The sequence below is a fragment of the Poromitra crassiceps genome, assembly GCF_964638095.1.
Source record: "Poromitra crassiceps genome assembly, chromosome: 1".
Classification (NCBI taxonomy): Eukaryota; Metazoa; Chordata; class Actinopteri; order Beryciformes; family Melamphaidae; genus Poromitra; species Poromitra crassiceps.
Window position 1 is genome coordinate 98,033,382 of NC_139623.1, and position 22,519 is coordinate 98,055,900.

Here is a 22,519-nt window from a genome sequence, read left to right on the forward strand (position 1 = left end):
AACACTGCACCCATGTCAAAAGAATAGACATCAAGATGCCAACAAACTGTTGCTTTTAGACAGCACAAATAGAAGACCTGGAATAAAAACAACATAACACAGTCCATCAACAGTCTGATACTTGTGCACCCTATGATGCCTATTATAGGCTATTAGCATTACAGCATTTACTCAGAGTAACAGATTAAGTCAGTCAGTGCAGTTGTGCAAGAACAAAAACCAATCACAGGCTTAATCACGAACTCTTAAAATTTACAAATTAGCGTTTTCTAAAATGACAATCCTCTTACGGTGGATGAAATGGTTTGCAAGTTCTCAAACAGGTTATTTAGACAATCTAGTCAATAGATGGTAGACAATCTATAGTCAATGGCGCTCGTTTCCCTTTAAAAAAAACTACACTGGCCAACTTTTGGGTCACCATCATTCACCTGAACTAAAGCTCAACTTGGGCCTGAAAGTTTTCAGCACAGGCTGATCCAAAGCTGAAACATTTCTTTCCAAAATCAGGGTTCCCACACCTTCTTAAACATCAAATTCAATTATTTTCCAGGCCCAATTCACTCAAATTCAAGGGCCCAACACGGCAAAGTTTGAGACACAGATCAAGGTTAATTACCGTTACAGCACTGAGAATGTTTATGAGAATAGCAGGCTTTACAGAAGCTCACAGACAACAATTAAAAATAGGCCTGAATGTGTGAACACTTCCCAACTATGCTGTGTTACACATTAATTAAAAAGAATATCAAAGAACTTCAATTTCTATTCTTGAACAAAATACATAAATTCAAGCAATGACGTCTATTTATATGTATTTTCAAAAACTTTTAATTTACAAACTTTCAAGGACTTCAAGGACCAATCGGAAACCTGCAAACTCCTAGCTTTTTATCTGCCTAAGCCTGACCAATAGACTAGGAATACCAACCTTTTTCCACAATAGAAGGGTTACTCAATATGCACTTTGGCTTCATGATACGTAAAAAAATTCAAATGTCCTAACAAAATGTCATCTCAAACTTTTGTGTGAAGACACAAGGTGACTAAGTAAGTGAACTTCCAAAACATTTTTTATAAATCATAAACCCTTCTAAAAATGTGTTTTTCTCCTCATAAATTGTCCACTCATATGCATGGGAAGCATGGCATTGGATAGAGATTCATGGGTCAATGTAAAACAATTGCGTAATCTACTTCTTGGAGGACACACAAGCATCAACCACTGAAGGAGATTTCACCTGGGCACCAGTCACCGAAAACATTGGGGGGACACGAAGCTGACATGCCTGCAAACAAATAATATTCCAATAGTAATCCTATAATATTCCTATAGTATTCTTATAATATTCCTATAGTATTTATCTCCCACACTATTGGGACAGCAGGTAAAATGACCGCAGAAACAGTGGATTCCAGGTCAGGGAGGAGTGACAGTGGAGAGAGGAGGAGCGAATTTTGGACTTCTTCAACTCAAACGTTAACTCATATAGAAATTAACCCATAGAATAGTTACACGAGATGTTCCTTTCTTGCATTCCAAAATTTTGAGAAAACCCCCCAAAATGAAACAAAGCACAGTCTAGGTCAGTGAAGAGTTTACATAAATGATTCAACACCAGTCATATAAGTTATACTTCTTTTAAAAGTCTTAAGTATAGGATACTGCAGTGTAGTTTTATAGCATATTAGATTGTACAACTGACTTTATGATGGTATTCTTGTATGTTTTTTACACGTTGCCTTACATAGACACACACACACACACACACACACACAACAATAGAGAGAAAGTGATGTGAGGGACTCAGGAATTGCTGGCGCTCGGCCCTGTGCTGTCCTCTAGCTTCTGTCGTTTCTTGGCTCTGATTGCGTTCATGGCTTCCTCTATGGAGCGGGTGTCCCTCTTGTTGGCCACAGGCACTGGGAGGGAAAAATGACAAAATAATGAGGAAAATAAAGAGGAGACAAGAGGAAAAATAATATGCTAATCTTGTGATACAATTTGATACGCATCATGAGGTTCACGATTCGACACAACCACCATGTAATAAATAAGTCTGACTGTGCATATTTGTAGAATTATGCTTATTCCTGAGCCACAAAACTTTCTAGCAAGGGCTTTGGTTTGCTAGAATGTAAACAACAATTTATAAATTTGATTACAAAGTGCAAATATAATAATTTGGTTGGAGAGCTTGTGAAATTGTGATGGACGAGCCATCTCATCTCTGGTTACTACAACAGAATAATATGGAGCTAATATCACAATTTGTTTTTCTGCCCCACGATACGCCACGTATTGTTTTTGTGCTGTGATATATTGAATTACGATGCATCATCCGTCTCATCCTGAATGAGGGTGGATGTGATTGGGTGTTTCTATAAGCGACTCACCACAGCCGTAGGCCTGGTTGGCCTCTAGTGTGTGTGCGGCCTCCTTGGCAGCTGAGGTGCCGATCAGGTGGCTGTACTTGTCTCTGTAGTTGGAGTTGGGAGACGCTTCCGACTTCTCTGACTGGTTGGCTGCTGCTTCTTCCAACGCAGCCTGCTCCTGAGAAAGACAGAGAGAGAGAGAGAAAGAGACTAATACACTGCATTACAACATTCAACATTACGTCATTTACCAGACGCTTCTATCCAAAGCGACTTACAATATCACCTTTTGTCAACAGTAGAGATATCAACTATGCAACACAGTCTATAGCCCTATTCGCATGGGACTAGCATTACCTGGGGACCTCATGTGATTTAGAAATGACCCCCCGATGTCTGTGTTTCTGGGGGTGCATTAACACGGGATAAGCGAAGTCTCGAATTTACTGACATCCCTGTGGAGTTGCAGCCTCCAGCTGGCTGGATGAAGAAAGCAGCAGAATCATTTGGACTTCCGATCAGAATTTTTCAAAATAAAAGCTTTTGTACAAACTTGATTAAATACACAAATTGAACTGATGTCTCACAAATTGTACATACCCTTGGAAAAGGTTATATTGCATTTAGTTACATAATTGATATTGTAGTGCTGAAGACTTCTTGTACTAAAACTACATTAGGCTTGCTCCTATATTAGCATTAAACATTAAAAATTTTGTTTCAAGAAATAACACACTGTGTCTACTTTGTATTTGTTCTGCTGGTCTCTTTTCATTCAAACATTAAACTTAAGGTTCCTCTTATTGTTCTTATGTTTCGTTAGATTACCTACTTATTTTTGTTGTCATCGTGATTTTATTTTGAAGGCAAAATCACTCAACCGGAAGGGAAGTGAAACTGCTGCAAGCTGCTGCGTGCATATAATAGATAACAGAGATCTTCCAGCTCATGCCGTCAGGGTGACAGGAATAGGTTATTTATGGAAAAAGTAATGTTTTATTAACAACATCACTCACATAAGGCACAATGGGAAGATAACCAGGAACATTGTGGGGGCATGTGCAGACAGTGCCACTAAAACTTTTATTTACAATTGCCAACGCACCCTCCATAATTCTCGACTGCAAAAGAGACAGAAAATGTCACAGAAAACAAAACTCTAAAGTACGACCCCAAATCACAGAGATGCTGATTCGCACGGGACTTATATTATCAGAGGACCTCTGTGTTTGGCTAAATGTGGTAGGTGATTTGCAGTGGAATTATTACTTGGCAAATTACGGACATAGGTGATTCGCACGGGATTAAGATCACAGAGGACCTCCGGAATTATTACAAATCACCAGAGGTCCCCAGATAATACTTATCCCGTGTGAATAGGGCTTATGACAGCTAAGCTAATACTTTTCTGAAGGGATAGAGTAGCAGTTGTAGAAAGTAATAAAGTAGCACTTATAGAAAGTAAACAGTTATTTTGTGAAAGAGTGTTGTAATTAGCTTTTTTGGTGTACCCACTTTCCCTCAACCTGCCTTGGCTACTTCTAGTTCAGATTTCCGCCAGCCCACAAAGTACAAACATGAACTTGTTGCACTCAGCTGTGGGATGTAGGTGTAAGTGGAGAAAGCAAAGCGACAGCAATTACAGCGATAGCAGAGTGGGACTATCTCAGACACTTTATATGATGAATTTCTCCCTGTATGATTGCTTAACACTAGAAGGAGCAGAATTCCATAACTACTAGAACGACTGTAAGTGGTCATTTTGACCACTAGATTCCAAAGTCTATAATCTCTCATGATAAATACCCAATTGAGAGATTAATAATGCATTCGTTGTGTTAAGATACTGTACATTTTAAAAAGACAAAAAATGTGAAAATATAGACTAAAAGATATAGGTCTAGAAGTCTGGGAAATTCAGTGAGGTCAAAATGACTGCCTATGGTCTTTTTAGGTAACAATGATAATATTTTCTCTGCCTTTTGTGTACGGTAATTCATATAAAAACAATTTTAAATGATAATACAGACACTTTTAGGAAAAGTCAGGTACCAGCAGCATTGTATTTTCTAATTCAACAAAGTTATTGCCCATATAAATTTCAAAAAGGTCAAAATGACCGCTGTGATCTTTCACACCAGTGTTAACGCTGGTGCAAAATGGTGAGACTAGAAAGAGGCCATTTTTGTAAGTGACTGACATCAAAATCTGATGACATTGTTGGTGTTTTAACTGAACATGTTTCTGCTAACAAATTCCAATGCAGCTGCTCTGGAAGGATCCTTGACTGAAAGGTACATCTCCACATTCCCCCCCCTTTATCCAACACTGTCACCTAGCCACACCTCAAAACCTATGCTTGTACAACAAAATTAGATGATGGGTGCGAGGGCTGAGCAATACTTGTAAATACTTAGTTGTCTGATACAGTGCAGTATCCAGTCTTAGTTGTCTTATACAGTGGAGTATCCAGTCTTACTTTCAGTCTTAAGCCCAATTTATGGTTGGTCGTGCGACACTTTTGAAACTGTCTCTCAACAAATATTAGATCAGAATCAGATCAGAAAAACTGATCTGATATCGGTCGAGTGACAGTTTCAAAAGTGTCGCGCGACCAACCATAAATTGGGCTATAGTTGTCTTATACAGTGAGGTATCCAGTCTTATGGGCTCTTCAATTGGGCTTGTGTTTACTGTGAATACGACACCCTCAGGTGGTATTCACCAGATGCTAAGTGGCATTTTTCTGAAAGCTTCGAGCTCACGACTTGTGACGTGTCTTGTGACATTTTTGCTGTATAGAGCTTTTCATAGTCATTTTATAATATGTCTGAGGAACATGTTGATATTCTCAACAGTCTCATCTTTTTCCCTGTCATTATGCCTTTGCATTTCATGCACTAAGGTAGCTGCTCACTAGCTAGTGTTACCTAAACTGTTAGCCTCGGTGGCTTCTAGTCAACTGCGTATGTTCACGACGTGAGCGCTTGAATGTGAAGCATGTCATGTACACGACTTCCCGTGTCGTAAAGACTTGCATTTGAAGGCAGCCTTACTTTCAGTCTGCGCCGCTGCTCCGCCAGCTGTGGATCCCACTCCTCTCCTTTGCGATAGGCTTCCAGCTCCTCATCCGATGGAGCGAACTCCTGCCACAGCACACCATGAGAACAATATTCACACTCAGTTGAATATAGGATAATAACACTAAAATACAACAAGGAGACTGCATTGAAATGTTTAGAGATGCGAGTGTGTATATTCAGACCTTCTTGAAAAGCATGACATAGCGGCTCTCCTCGTCCTCCCCGAAAGAAAAAGAAGTCAGACCAGCCACTTCTGCAACATCATGCCTTTATAAGAGAAGAGACAAGGGAATATGAAAGGTCATGTTAGCATGTGACGAAAACGTCAATTCAAATATTTTACTGATAAGAGTGCCAGACAGGAATTTCATCTTGGTGCAATTGTGCACAGTGGTGACCAGATCACCTTTGTGATTCTTGCACCACCCTGGGACCTGTTGGACTTGACACTGGTACCTTCACACATCCACAATCACTATATTACACACTGTCAGTACTTACAATATACTCCTTTCAATCTTCCCCATAGGATTGTATTTTCGTTTCTGTTGCACACTGTCTTGGATGAAATCTGACACCTCCTTCTCCATCTAAACAAGAGATGAAATATGAGTAGGTTTGCATGTGATGTAAATAACACTGGCCCGCAGGCCCGGAGAGGTCAAAACTAAATTCACCATATACGACAAGTGACAGTAAATGACTTTTAATATAAAAACTATCTTGGTAAAATTTAAGACATTGACAATCTTATACTCTATAACAAAAAACAAAAAAATAGAGAGAACAAGAGTGTAATCTGTACATTGTAATATTTTTCATTACTTTTTAAAAATAAAAAACAAAACAAAACACACTTTTTTGAGTTTTGAGATTAAATACCGTATTTGAAAAGTCTGCAAACGCAGAGCACGATAATTGATATATCTTACCTTTTTCCTGAACTCTGCTTTCTTTCTCTTCTCATCTTCCTGCATCTTCTTGAGCCTTGCTGCTTGCTCTTAAGGGACAGAAGTCACATTTGATGCCAATTAGTGTGTAATATTCAGATTATAAACAAAACATTTAGTCTACATTCTTAAGACTAAACTCACATTCTTAAAAACTAAACTCAAAAAGCAAGCTAGTCAAAGATTCATGCAATGCCCTAAACACACATTTTCCATTAATTTGTGGCTGGAGGACAAGTGACTCAAATCCTGTTATGTAACCTCTGCCAAACAGCCCAATATCATATTTTGTTATTAGGCATATTCAGAACAATTCATAGAACGGATTTGGCCATGTTTTATAATAGCTGTTAATAATGTTGTGGCTTCCTCTTCACAAAAGAGCAGACTTGTGGAGCAGCACCTGAATAGCAGCTACAGTGTCCAAACAACTGGGATCTCAGAACAGAGGAACTGTCAAGTATGCACGCCGCAGAATGTTCATCCCATCCTCACCTATAGTCATGAACTATGCGTCATGACCAAAGGGATGAGATCATGGGTACAAGTGGTTCAAATGGGTTTCCTCGAGGGGATGGGTGGCATCGCATCTCCCTTGGGATAGGGTGAGAAGCTGGGTTACCATGGCCATGAGAGACTCAGAGTAGAGCCACTGCTATGTTGCATAGAAAGGAGCGAGTTGAGGAACAGGTGGAGTGATTACAGTACATCTCCACGCTGGCCTGGAATAATGTGGCCAGGGAAAGCCAGGGAAGTTTGGGGTCCCCTGCTGGATCTGCTATCTCAGCTAACGCACTCCGGATAAGAGGTTGAAGATGGACAGTTTTATTTAGACATAACTGGAAAGTAGCTGATACAGTGTTCATATTATCTGATATTTTCAAAATGAGCTTTCAACAACTGATAACGCATTGCACTATATGTGTAAACACCACAGGGGCTTATTATAGCAGCTGGAAATATCTAATATTTATTTACTACAAATGAGTTAAAAAGAGCCCTTGGGCTGAGTTGATAATCCTGTGTGCAGGATAATGACTGGATAGTTACACATGTGTAATATTTGTTGTAGATGTATTAGAGGAAAGGTAACACTGATCAAGAAAACACAGTTTAAATACCCAATGAGTATACATTCAGAATGATATTAGCAAGCAGGCCACAGCTGATAAAACGATGCTGACTATCACAGTCATTTTAGAGGTCTGTGCTGCTGCAGCACTAGTCTCCTCTTTGTTTTCAGTAATCTGGTCCAGGCTCTAGCCTATAATATCGGCCTGCTGTAGTCTGCAGGACATGCTGAGCTGACAAAGTAACCATGTTCCTTTAATGCGGAACGGGTGCTTGAATGAGAGCTGAACTGGCCAATGAGAGCACCAGCGATGTTCTCTTCGTCTGCCCTTTATAATACGTTATTCCAGTATCACACACATTTCGCTAGTTTCAAAGTAATACTAAAGGAGTCGTCCTTTAGGCGACGCATAATGTTTATACCTCGAGCCTTTCGTCGGCTTTCCTGGTCGCCGACTGTTGGAGGTTTCTCCATCGAGTTTAAGATTGAACCTAGGAGGTCCGCCATCTTGGAATGATCGAGCAGACCGTCGTGTGTAGGACGATGTGCGCAAGCGCAAATTAGTATTTTCTTCGCCGTTGTTAAAAACCAACGTGATAGCTATATACCGCCACCTTCTGTGGCGGAATGGGTAGTACATGGGTAGTTCTTACTTGAGAAACAACCCTTTCAAAACCGATCTTTCCCTATTACAAAAGAATAAGTAAAAAGCAGTGTTGGGCTTGGAAAATGTAGTAAGCTAAAAATAAGCTTAAAGATATAGCTGCACTACTTTGAAGCGAAATGTAGCAAGCTAAGCTACATGCCAAAAATAAAAGTAGCTTGCTACTGTACATCAAAGCCCCCCCATATCAATTTTATTTCAGTGATCAAGAAAAGGGAATTCAAGCATATCTGGAATAGGCCTACAGTTGATATTCGTGGGGACAAAATACAGATGGTAAAATTGGGAGAGGAATCATGTCTATGGAAAACACTTTTTGAATGGAACCTTTCTAGATTAAAGTCGCTGCCACACATGGACTGTATAACCCAAAACGTTCAAATTAAATACAAAGCAGCCTAGAATTAAAACCACCCCAATAAGTGGGACAGACCGTTACCTTGCCTATAATTTAGTATTAATCACACAGTTCAAATTAAGGATTTTGCTTATTCCATGACTGTTTCATTTAAAAGAGCATAAACTGTGTTTGTATTTGAGTAAGGAATGACAACAGGACTGCAAAAAACATCGCCTGGTCTAATTAATCATGCCTCAATACAATATGCTACTACAGTATGGGAAACAAGTGCAAACCTTAAAGTTGAGATGAAATGAAAAATTTATTTTTAACTATTTTAGATCACATACGTGGTCATAGAGTGCACCTAGCCGATTTAACAATGTAGCCTATGCCAAAAAGAAATCACAAGAATTCAATTTCTTTTGATTTTTTATATACAAATTCAACCATGTGTTCCTCATGTAAAACTACATCTACAGTGTGCTTAAGTCAGCATGTACTAACCAATTTCAACCAATAATATCATGACATGTGGCAGCTGTCAATTAATCTGCAACTGCCATGCAAATGTCATTCTCCAGTTTTCTGCAGGGGGGGGGGCAAAGGCTCAAACATGTAGACCTACAGCCTCACTCCCAGGACGAAATAGTCATCCACCTCCGCTAGCTTGAGGGGTATGCCTGCCTGCTCTGATAACAGAGAAGATGAAGGGGGGAGCAGTCCTCCACAACTGAATGGAGGCGAGCGAGGCTAGCATCCAACTCATCGCTGTCAGACTCCATGTTTGTTTTGGTTTGTTCTGAGATGAAACAATATGAAAATTTCATATCACGATTATAGTGAGCAAAATTATCATGGTTATCACTATCAGTATTATTACGGTATCTATATTAAAAGGGAGCAAGTGTGCAATGTTTGTTTAAATTTTTGTCCTGGAAGTGATGTCACTCAACTGGAAGTGATGTCATCAGTGATGATGTCACTTGAGCATGATGTCATTGGCATTGTGACATCATCAGTGATGTCATAAGAGCATAGCGCACAGCGGTCGAGGCCGCGCAGCGGCCGAGCAAGGGAGCAAGTGCATGGCACTGTTTGTTTCAATTTTTGTCCCCGTCATTATTGATCAAAACCATCTTCTGACATGGCTGATGATGTCATAGGCACTGATGATGTCATAAACATTGTGACATCATTGTGATGTCATCAGTGAGTGATGTCATCAGTGATTCAAAGTTGGGCAATTGTGTGCTGTGCATGCCAATAGGGCAGGCGAGGCCACGCAGCAGCCAAGCTAGCGGGCCTTTTTCATCTTCTGACCCCGGCGGGGCCTACTGGTCCAGCACTGTGGAAAAAACACAAATACAAATTAAATTGAAATGAAAAGAGTTTTGCATATCAAGCAACAAGTTTAGGCAAGGCTTCATGTTTGTTCCTTATTATGAGGGACTGAATAAGGACGACAATGTCTTCTTTTTGGGTATGAAATTGTAATGATTTCTTATTTATGTTTGCCACTCACAGTCTATTTCAAATGTATATCTTTGTTTGAATTAACCACAATGTTAAGGACTGTGTGTGCGTTGTATACAGTTCAGTGTGTTTTGCTTGCTCTGTATGTCAGAGGAAATCAGTGCAAATAAGTATTTTTGTTTGTTATACTTTTGTACCCACATATGTTATGTGAAGTGGTTTCATCTGTCCTTCTGTTCTTGTTTTGACTTGTATGAACTGTATGAATACTGCTTGTGTTTTAGTTTTCTAACCAATTCCAATGAGAGAGAGAGAGAGAGAGAGAGAGAGAGAGAGAGAGAGAGAGAGAGAGAGAGAGCGAGCGCACAAATAAGCAAACAAGCACCTGTCTCACCATTAGCACTAGGGGGCACACTAGACACGTAGATGTGTACGTGTGTGTCCATGACTGGTAATGTTATTGTTTGGTTAACAATCGTCCCTGCGTCATCAGAGCAGTGTGTGTTGTGCAGTTTGATTGTAGTTTGACAGCATCAGCAACTATCACATGCAGTAGCTACTGCCATATTCAGACCTGACGCAGAGAGAGAGGGGCAGCACTGAAAACACAGCAGGAAAGCCAGATCATTGTACTGCTTCACTGTGACTAAACCAAACAGATTAGTTATTTCACCTGTAATTGTAAAGTTTATTTGGGGGACCCATTCAGTCCTTTTATGGTCAAACATTCTTCTTTTGACTCATTTTGCCACTGCCCAGCGATAGGGGGTTATGTAAGTACAATACATGTGACTTTTGTAAGGCACTGAAAGAGCCTCCCTTTCACATTTGGATTTTTCTGTGTAATTATTCATATTAACAGTGGCTTTACGGTAGCTCTCATCCTAGTAGCAGTAAAATCACAGAACACGTTAAACAATAAAGTCTTGTTTTGCACATACAGTACATACATCAGCTACAGCATCGTTCCTTGTAAAGTCTAAAAAGCAATCTCAGGTTCCCAAGAAGCTGTGGTGCCAAACAGAGCTAGCTGATGGTACTGACTTTCAGACTCCCATCGTTCAGAGACACTTTGTTATTGTGATTTGGACAGACAGACAGAGCACGTGGGACTCCTCCCCCGTGGATGAAATGCTGTATAAATGCAGCATCAGCCCTGGCAACAGCACTGTCTGAGAACTTATTGGTACCAAAACATGAAGGGATTGAGCTTGGTTGTCCTTGTGCTTCTCTTGATGCTCTCATTTGGGGAGGGTAAGCAATGGATACACCCATTTTCTTACTGTGTGTGGTATCATGGTACTGTATGGCGTGTGTTGGAACTACACTATACTGACGGGCCTGTTTGTGTGGCTTTGAGGCATAAAACCAAATTATTAAAATCATCTATTGACAGTTTTCTCATGCTTCAAGTAATTTTAATTGCTTCTTCAAAAGTTCTTGCAACAAAGTGGGATGGCATATTAAACATTGATTGCATAGTAGCCTTTTAGATTCAAGTAAATCTATCGCTTAGACATTAAAACACTCAATGGGAAGGTGATTAACACATGTAGGTAACAATGTAAACAATCCTGAATATGAATATAATCCTTGTATTATTATCTAGGCAATGATCCAGAGATGCAATACTGGACCTGTGGGTATAGAGGACTCTGCAGACGGTTCTGCTATGCTCAGGAGTATATTGTTGGTCACCATGGTTGCCCACGAAGATACAGGTAGGCCTATTACCATAATAAATTAGAACGGTTTATAATACTGGTGATATTTGCACAGCTAGTGGCATAAGGCAACAGTACTGTATATGAGTTCTCTTGAAATGATAAACAGTCTGAGGTAAAGAATATTATTACTAACCAAATGTTCATTGTGCTCATTTACAGATGTTGTGCTGTGCGGTTTTAGCAATTACCAATCAACTAATGATGCATGCAAGATGTCACAGCACGAGGGCTGATACACCTCTCTGTGCTGCAACTGAATGCATGAGGTATTGCTTGACTGTAATAAGATGGGACCCTTGGACCTGCGAACTGAGTATTCTCCTGGATAAACCAAATGGATAATCGTATGCTAAATCAACACTTAGGCCTACACAGCCTCTTGGATTTCTGACCTGCTGTGGAATCAGAAAATTAGTGTCTTTCTGCAGTTAGCCCATTTACAGCTAGCCTATTAAATATGAGATGGATTTGCCACTGTTGCTCATTGATCCATTAATGTTGCTTAAAACACTGTGACTGATCCTGTAGCGCACATAACTTCTCATAATCAAGCATTTGTCAAGGTTAGTTCTGTTCTCTGAAATAAATTGCTGCCAATAAACACATGAAAAAAAGTATTTTCATTCACTGATGTTTGGTTTGTAGCTATATACTCTCCTTCTGAAAAACATCTATTGTGTTGGCACTTCAGCGTGCAGCCTGTTGCCCACTTGGGTTGACCTTCTGGAAATAATAGCATGCAAAGCAGCCTGACTTTCGTGCGGCATGCTTTTTGCTCAGCACTGCGCCGATAGGAGACAATGATGGTCAAGTGACTGACCCAAATAGCTGTGATGGAATGGAGCTTTTGTGAATGAAGTGTTATTATGTCTCTTGTTTGTGTTTATGTTATTTCACCTTTCGTTCTACGTCTGGACAACACTGTTTGGCACAGTCAAACTGCCTCATAGTCACAATTATAAAGCAAATCTATTGCCACATAGTCGGCTTATTGCTGATAGCCTTTGATGGTTTCACTATCAAAGATCAAATGTCTTTATGGGTGAACTTTGGCTTTATGGTTGCTCTGTTTCGCTATGCTTTATAGGCTGACAGAAACATAATTATACGCCTCAGCTTAGTGCATAATAACAACAGACATTTTCAACAAGTCAGAATCATTTAGAAAACATCCACACAAATAGATATTAAATGCCACATATTCTGCTAACTGACTACATTATGCAAACATTTTCTCGTTCAATTGATTACTTAATAACGCAGTGATGTTAGCTTGTCATGAAATGGCAGCCAGCCAGGATCTGAAGATGGCTGATGGCTGGCCCGGGGTGGTAGGTGTTAGAGGCATGGATGCTGTCTGTAAACACGGGCCACTGCATTGTGTGCTGCATTGTCGTCTGGGTTGAATCTTTGTACTATTCAGATAGCGCAGCGTGACAGACCCACAATGGAGTAAACCCCCACAAATCTGTTTACAGGAGGCTTTCTATCTTCACAGTTATATGACAGCAGAGCAGACACAGCTCATAGCAGGAGCTTACAACAGAAGGGAAAACTTTAACATAGCAAACAAACACCCAGGCCACTACAAGAATCATTATTTAAAGTTGCTCTCACATCGCAGTAGCCCAAATAATATGCTTATTAGCCTGTTTACGATTCCTCTGGTTCCTCAAGTAAAGCTGACTGGTGCGTGACTCGTCAAGTAAAGCTGACTGGTGCGTGACTCGTCAAGTAAAGCTGACTGGTACGTGACTCGTCAAGTAAAGCTGACTGGTACGTGACTCATCAAGTAAAGCTGACTGCTGCGTGACTCGTCAAGTAAAGCTGACTGGTACGTGACTCGTCAAGTAAAGCTGACTGGTACGTGACTCGTCAAGTAAAGCTGACTGGTACGTGACTCGTCAAGTAAAGCTGACTGGCACGTGACTCGTCAAGTAAAACTGACTAAGTAAAGCTGACTGGTACGTGACTCGTCAAGTAAAGCTGACTGGTGCGTGACTCGTCAAGTAAAGCTGACTGGTGCGTGACTCGTCAAGTAAAGCTGACTGGTGCGTGACTCGTCAAGTAAAGCTGACTGGTGCGTGACTCGTCAAGTAAAGCTGACTGGCGCGTGACTCGTCAAGTAAAGCTGACTAAGTAAAGCTGACTGGTACGTGACTCGTCAAGTAAAGCTGACTGGTGCGTGACTCGTCAAGTAAAGCTGACTGGTACGTGACTCGTCAAGTAAAGCTGACTGGTACGTGACTCATCAAGTAAAGCTGACTGGTGCGTGACTCGTCAAGTAAAGCTGGCTGGTGCGTGACTCGTCAAGTAAAGCTGACTGGTACGCTGACTGCTGCGTGACTCGTCAAGTAAAGCTGACTGCTGCGTGACTCGTCAAGTAAAGCTGACTGGTACGTGACTCGTCAAGTAAAGCTGACTGCTGCGTGACTCGTCAAGTAAAGCTGACTGGTGCGTGACTCCTCAAGTAAAGCTGACTGGTACGTGACTGGTCAAGTAAAGCTGACTGCTGCATGACTCGGCAAGTAAAGCTGACTGGTGCTCATAGTCACCTGGAGGTCAGTAGTCGATCTGGGTGAATCCACCTTGTGTAAAATAGTGTAGTCACCTGGAGGTCAGTAGTTGACCTGGGCTAATCTATCTAATGTAAAAGAGTGTAGTCATCTGTGGGTCAGCAGTTGACCTGGACATCATCAGACTCTATGACTTCATTAGCATAAATTATCATCAGTGCTAATGCGATGTCATCAGTGACTGATGTCACATATAGATGACATCATCAGTCTCTATGACTTCATTAACATAAGGTATATGACATCATCAATATCATCAATGGTGACATCCAGCTACAGTTTGAGATGTCCCTGCTTGGGAAGCCATTGCTCCCTAATGATGTCACTCATTATTGTGACAGTACTGATGATGTCATCAATATGTCACATCACTGATGACATCACTGCTCCCTAATGTACCTAGGAGGCTGATTAAATCACAGTCAAGCAATTGCATGACAATTGCCCAGGTCAACTGCTGACCTACAGGCGACTACACTTTTTTTTTAGAAGAGATGGATCCACCCAGGTCAACTGCTGACCTCAGTGACAGATACAGTTATTCAAGGTACAGATATTCAAGATACAGATATTCAAGTCCCTTCGGGGGCAATAGGCTTGAACTCCTGGTATTGCCGCTTGCGGCTATATTTACTACTGTAATTGTTACTGTTGTGTCAGCTAGATTTAGCTTGTTTGTGAATTAGGGCTATACAAATAAACTTAGATAAAAAGTAGAGTCCGCACACTGCTTAGAGATATCTCCCAGTAGATTTATTGATGTTTCAGTCTCACGACCTTCTTCAGAGACCGAAACGTCAATAAATTACTGGGTAATATATCTCTAAGCAGTGTGCGGACTGATTGCTGCTTCTTAGTCCTGCACCTGCTGTGTTGAGTGGATGTGCTGCTCTACTTTTTATCTATACAAATAAACTTGACTTTTAATATAGATGCAGGATGGCAGAGGCATCCCACCCTACTCTGCCTCTGCCACCCATTTTGAAACATTCTGCCTTTTGAAATGTGCCCACCCCCGCCCTCTGCCTCCTTTTAGCCAATGAACACAAACTCACACAGACTTGAACTCCATGCCAAATGACTGCCCTCTGCCCCTGCCATCCTGCATTTCAACCCCCCCGCCCCCCTTTTAGCCAATGGACCCTTTTCAACACTCATTAGTGTTTTGCTTGCCTGTGTTTACCCTGCCTTTTTGACACAAAATGGCCCCCGTGAAAAGGGTCTATTGGCACACACACACACACACACTTGACCTCCATGCCAAATTTCAGAATCCTACGGCGAAAACTGTGCCCGCTAAAGGGTGGTGAACTTTTTGTGGACCGACCAACCAACCGACCAACAGTGACTTATAGAGCTGCTGGTCACAGCTAAAAATACATGTAGAAAAACATCAAAGATGGCAGAAGACAGTCACTGACTTGCCTCCATTATTGTCCCAATTCTGGTTTGTTTACCTACAAAAGACACTGAAAGTATCCAATAACTGACATCACATCAACATAGTTACCCATATAAACCTATCACAAACCTTCAAGTAGCCATTGAATAAAAATGAAACTAGTCATCTGACTTTAACAGATGACCAAGACATTAATTTTGAGTCCTGGAACTGACTTTGACCCTATTACACCAAGATCAGAGACCAAACACTGCAGACTTTTGAACACCTACACTGCCAAAGGAAGACAGGGCCAATAAAATACTTCCCATGTATCCGCTGATTGCACAGGCAGCAAGATGAGTCTGCCTAAAAGCAGCCATTTCACACAAAAAGCTGTTGAGAAGCAGTGCTAAGTCTATATACATGTACGCTGTCGCTACTGTATCATTTTTAACACGTGTATCCAGGAACACCGATAAAATAAAATGCTCTCTCCCTCTCACTAGATGGCAGTGTGCACCTTTACAACCTGGCCAAAAAAAAAGCCAACAGAAGAACAATTATTTCCCAGAAGACGCCCACATCTGATCTGGCTGCAGCTTTCCACTTCCTCATCTTGATATGAAAAACTCTCCAAAGCAAAAAAATTCCAACACGAGTCGAAATGAAATATGAAGCTGGATGCCAGACATTTCAGATAGACCATGTCCTGAAATGTTGCTTTTCTAAAGAGGAGCAGCATGAACAAAGGCTTTGCATAGAAGGTGACCATCACAGTCACTGTCATTTCACACCCAAGAATATACAACGCATTACTGTGTTGCTGATCTGATGTCTATGGAGCTCACTGTATCTCTCTTGGCCTAATGGTAAAGGACAAAATAAAAGTTGACGGCTTCAGCTTGAGTGACCCAGTCAAATTGTGTCTAGCCATCTTTTGTATAACTTCTCATCCCCTCCACTATGTGTGTGTGTGTGCGCGGGTGGATTCATGCACTCACAAGTCAAACTATTCTTATAAAGTAAACATGTTTCAGCCATTGTCTGATGTGTACTTTATTACAATTTGTCTGGTTTTGTTTGTATCTATCTATCTATCTATCTATCTATCTATCTATCTATCTATCTATCTAATCTATGGACAGGTCTGTACTTTTATTAGGAGAAATAAGCTACATTCAATGTTGCCTATTTTTTTTATTTTCCCTGTCTCAGAGCCGTATAATAGATCGCACATAGAATGGCATAGCTGTGGCCGGATAAAATTCTGCTCACTCACTCACACGGACTGTTGTGATTCTTATAGTAAGAAGAAGATATATATATATGTCATTACAAGGTCGGTCCAGTCATATATTCTATCGCTCGTATTTTACCATGTCTAGGCAGTGGCGATTCTAGAGTCTGTAGGGGCCCTAGGCAAAAACTCCCCGGGGGCCCCTCCAACCTCATCACTATCATTTTATTAATAACCTGACACCAACGAAAAGTACATCAATATTATAAGTAGGATTCCTCAAGTTCCTAGGATGTATTTTATTAGCCTATTCATAGCTTTCATACATGGTGCAAAGTTAACTTTTTTGTCCAACTGCCAAATGTCTAGTGAATGTTCAAATGTTACCAGCCACTCAATAGATTACCAATGTTTGTTTGTTTTTGGCTGGTGGTGAGTGAAGTAAATCTGCCAGCCACTTGCACATTTATATTTTACCAGACTTGGGGCTGGTGAGTGGCGACTGGTGCTAATTGGGTGCCCTGCTTTCATAGCAATCATAGCTTAACTGTTAGCTTATAGGCAGGTTAACTCTCTCTAGATTGCTCTGCCCTGTCTCAGCTGCAGTAAAAGTCTGTATACATGCTCCTGGTGGCACCAATAGGCATTGACCTACTGCTTCTAGTTGAAGGTACTCATGGCTTCATGTATACTCTGTCAGCTCAATCAAAACACTGTTGTGGCTGTTTGACCTTTGCTTGGTAGTCATTACAAGAGCTTTCATACACAGTGGTAGATGCATTGAACTTGGCAGCAATGCCAGCCTCTCTTTATGCCTTTTAGAAAACTGATTTGAACATTTAGGTGAAACCGAGCAGCAAAATCTGTAAGAGCTGTCACACTAATACAAAATTAAACTTTATAATTGCTCATCAATACAAAAATAAATGATTTGCACTGGCATCTATGAGCTGAGGACAAGCGTGACCTATCCCTGCCTTTGTGTGCGTATCTATGGAGACACAAAACACTTTTCACTCAGCATTTACAATTAGGTTCAATTAACCTCAGTATATACATATGCAAATAATGAACCACTGAAACAGGAATCACTTTTAATCAATTAAAATGTTAAACACGGAGAAACATTCAGATATATCTTGTTGTTCAGAGGCATGAAAATTAAAAGCTTCCCTGACAGAAAGGGTATTTTATTCCAACAGTTTTTCCAGAAAACTGGTTCTAGCAGGTTAAGGTACATGTAAAACATTGACTTTAACTGCAAACAATGACTAAACTAATAATAATTCCCTCAAGTCATATCAGTGCAAATTCAACATGAAGAGGTGAATTATATGACAACATGTAATATCACATCTCCAGCCAAGACCTGCTTTATCTTGGACACAGCCTACCTGAACCCACGAATCAGGCCCATTGGGTTCAAATCTGTGTGACTAGAAATCGTGCGCGCTCCTTTCTAGCGTCCCTCGCTGCCTCCGTGTGCTTTCTCGCACGCTCAACTGGGAGCACTCATTTATACCTACCGTGCCTCGTTAGTTTGCCCTCGAGGTGGCAGATGCAGCTCGGCCGCATGGGCCACGGAACCTCGCTTTATTATAGTAGTAAGCTGCAATCTTAAACGGAGGTGGCAAAGCACTACAGCCCACAATAGCTTCAAACAAATTTGTTTCCCCAAATAAAATGCTTATTATGTGACCTGCAAGGAACAAAAAAGGAAAAAAAAAAACTTCGACTTGATTCACAAAGAAAATGCCCTTGAAATGACAGCAGTGGGTTTATTGATCTGAGCCTGAGAATCAGATTGTCTTAGCTTAGGAGAATGATTTGGTTCCTTCTGCCTACTGAACTAAACGAGGCTGGAGCCAATTCACTTTCAATTCAAAATGGAACCTGAAACAGCATTTTACTGCTTAATGAGTGTTTCTTGTTCAGGGTTTTTCCTACAGAGGCATTTTTGGTGAAACCCGCCCCTCCAAAGGCCAAAGCCATCCCCCAAAGGCCTGATATATTTTAGTTCAGGACAACCATGACTGCATAGTACTAAATCTAAATCAAGCACTTTCACTGTATCCTTTTAGATCATTTCAAAGTGAAAGTCCCACATTTCTACCTTCATATGGCTTCCTTTCTAAAACTTGTGGTGCTGTGAAAACACATGGCTCCATCATTTCTGCCAATGACTGATACTAGAAATATTGCGCTCCTTTCTAGCGTCTCTCGCTGCCTCGCAGGCTGCCTGTGCTCGCTTGCCCGCTCAACTGGCAGCACTCATTTCTACCGTGCCTCGTTGGTTTGCCCGCGGGCTCGCAGACACAGCTCACACGCTACCCGCACTCGCGTGCTCGCAGACGCAGCTCGCACGATACCCGCACTCGCACAGGCGTGCTCACAGGCGCAGCTCGCACGCTACCCGCGCTCGCATGGGCGTGCTCACAGACGCAGCTCGTACGCTACCTGCGCTCGCATGGGCATGCTCACAGACTCAACTGAGCAATTGGGTGCCACGCGGAGCCCTGACTACACTCTAACCCAAAAGTAAAATGTACGTATGTATGCAAGTAAGCATGATCGTCCGATCACGTAGTCACCCCCCAAAGGCCCACTCTGAGCCAGGAAAAACCCTGTATGTTTATTATATACTGTTTAGTGGAGATTCAAATTCAGAGGTTTCTATTTCGAAGAACATTTGCAAATTTGAAACCATTCCATGCCAGATGAAGTGAATTGAAAGTGCAGTGACACCAATCCTCCTGGCCAACTGAAAAAAGAGCTAACCTAACATCTAGCCTATCTGCCTGCGAGGAGAAAACAAAGCAAACATCAGAAATTTGTAATGTATATATTGAATTGTTACAGAGAGCTGGATTGGCAATCCATTTTAGGACAAAAAGTCTGACGTGTGACTTTGACTCTCACAAATTGGCAGCAAACATGTCTGAAAACAAGATAATAATCCAAAAAGCAGATATGAACTTAATATTAATAATAGCAAAACAAAACTTGAAAACCTTCTTACATCAATCAGTTACTGAAATAGAAACACGACACCCCCTCATCTCTGAAAGGGATCGCTTGGATTTTTTGATGTGGGGTTGTATGTGGTACTTGCCGACAGTCAGTGTGCTACATTCAGTAGAACGCAGCCGGCGCGGTCCCAGTTTGGAGAAATGTAGACAGGCTGCATCAGGCAAGTAGAGCTGTCTGCTGAGTGTGAACAGGGTCATGAGCAAAAAGGTTAAAAAAAAAACTTATACTGCTCACCTGGCATAATCCAAGTCTCCACAAGCCCTGAGATGCCAAGTTGACTTGAAAAGAAGTAATTTACGGTGGCTCACCTGGTACAGTACCATTAAGGCTTAGTCGTTCATGCAGCCGACCCAGGTTCTAATCCCACCTGCGGTCATTTCCTGAATGTCTCCCCGATGCCTTCCTGTCTCTAGTCTAACACATACTATCTTATCAAATAAAGGCAAAATGACCAAAAATAATCTAAAACAAACAAAAAACACGTCATTTACACCCTGTTTTTAGCTGAAATCTTCCCTGTAGCCACGTGCACCACTTCTTGCTGCACCTGCATGGCTACAGTACAGATTGTAAATGATGTCTTTTGAAGTCAATTTGTGCATTTCAGAGCTTGTGGAGACTTTTCTGTTGCTTTTTGACATTTTTGCTCGCGACCCTGTTCACACTCAGCAGACAGCTCTACTTGCCTGATGCGGCCGCTCTCCATTTCTACCAACTGGGACCGCGGCGGCTGCATTCTACTGCATGTAGTGGTGCACTGACTGTTGGCGAATACCTCATACAACCCCAGATCAAAAAACCTGAACTATCCCTTTAAATCCTTTCCCACCCAAGTATGACAAACGCAGTTGAACCGGTCCCCCCAAAAGGTTTTGATGTGTTTCTGTCCAAACAACTCTGAAGGAAATGTGTGATGAATGCGAGGATACAATCACAGAAACTCACTAACTGTAACCGCTTTGGGTCACAGACAAACTTGATGTTGGCAGCATGTTTTCAAATACAAGTGTGAAAGATTACTAAATCTTTTGGCAGAGCTTCATTACAAAGGGCATATCAATATTCAAATTTGGTAAAAAGTACAATAGGTATATTTCAGTTGTTTTAGGAATAATCCATTTCCATAAACGTGTTCTTTTCTTCAGCTGTAAAGAAGTGTATTCCAATTCAACAGATAGAAAACAACTGGAACACTTGACGTGAGTCTGATGCAGTTTGTGCCTGTCCAGTACTGATGACATGAAAAGCTAATCGATGCAGTTTTAGACCACAGGAAACAATGAACATGATTTATGTTCATTCAACAGATTTCTACAGCACAGAAGGTGCAGTACCAACTTGCTAGTAATAGGCATTCGCTACTTTAATTTTACACAAGTATTATTTCCTCAATCAGCACCTCTGGGAGGCAATTATAAACAACATAAGGTAGAGCTATGGCTTCACTGTCATTAAAAAAAAAAAAGTTTACTTTACGCTACAGATGTATGTTGCAAAATAGTCCTCTTGGTCACACTGTGCAGAATTTCCTTAAGTTGAGCGATCACTTCAGCTCAAGCATGGACCTTATCATCAAGATGGGGGCTTAAAGAACCCATGAAGTAATTTGTTACTTTCTGAACTAATAAAAAATAAAAATGAAAAAAATACACAAATTAAACTGTCCAGAAATCTTGTAGAAAATTTGCAGTGCACACACAAAAACCCCAAAGTATTTTTTACCTCCACAATCATTCTTTTAAATGCTTTTTTCCTGGGGACTTTGGGGAGTAACATTTCGATAGACACTTGTTTTTGAGATGCTACTCTAGACATTTTTGCCCAAGGTGGTAGACGTAAAAAAAAAAAAAAAACTCTGGCAGTTGACTGATTGACTATATTTCATCGCTACTTCTTCAATTATCATTAGTGTTTGAGGAGCTGACAAGCAGTTATGACTAATTAGCCCACCCACTATCCTTAAAAATAGACATGACCTTGGAAACATGCCCCCAGGCCTCCAGCACCTCAGCAGAGTGCCCCCATGCCCCCAGCAGAGTGCTGGTTTAAAGGAATGGGCTGTTTGGAGCACAATTCTCATCCACATGATTTTTCTCTTCTTTTTCTCTGCATAGGGTTTTTAGGAGCATTTGATACTGCTCTCATGAAAAAGTGGATTTCTAAATGTTGTCATCTCTATATTCAGCCATTAGTCCCATTTTGCAAAAATAATGACAAAATAAAAATATATATATAATGTATGATGATGTGGCGGCACATAATATATTTATAAAAGTAAAGATATATGACCAAAGATAGTCAAACACATTATGGCCGTGCAACAAATTGGGGGGTAATTAGCACTAAGATAGTCCAGGAAAATGACTGGATCAATCTGCACCTCTACTGCAATTTGGCCAAACTCTTCCTATATTTCACTCTGGGTGGTACATTGTAGAGTTATAACCAAGTTCATTCTATCCTGTTTGTTTTTATTCGTCGCAGTGGATTTTGACAGGTGCCTCTTCTCATCTTTATGAAATTAATCCCATTTTTGGTCCCATTCTCCTTCAAAAATGTCATCCTCGGCATCTGAAAAGCTCGGTAACTGTTTAAGCTTCAGAT

The 22,519-nt window shown here is 40.9% G+C and overlaps 2 protein-coding genes across 2 annotated transcripts; one reads left to right on the forward strand and one right to left on the reverse strand.

The window, feature by feature from the left end:
* On the reverse strand, positions 1-7,998 carry spag7 (sperm associated antigen 7). The gene is made up of 7 exons (XM_083634893.1): positions 7,904-7,998; positions 6,392-6,459; positions 5,961-6,049; positions 5,642-5,726; positions 5,433-5,522; positions 2,398-2,554; positions 1-1,923 (listed from the first exon to the last, which is right to left on the reverse strand). The coding sequence occupies exons 1-7, from the start codon at positions 7,986-7,988 to the stop codon at positions 1,808-1,810; spliced, it is 690 nt and encodes a 229-aa protein (XP_083491019.1). The 5' UTR covers positions 7,989-7,998; the 3' UTR covers positions 1-1,807.
* Positions 7,999-11,157: 3,159 nt separating this feature from the next.
* defbl2 (defensin, beta-like 2) lies at positions 11,158-11,869 on the forward strand (the record flags this gene model as incomplete). Its single annotated transcript, XM_083647686.1, has 3 exons — positions 11,158-11,215; positions 11,571-11,682; positions 11,848-11,869. 3 exons carry the CDS (start codon positions 11,158-11,160, stop codon positions 11,867-11,869), a joined length of 192 nt encoding a protein of 63 aa, XP_083503812.1.
* Positions 11,870-22,519: the final 10,650 nt, after the last annotated feature.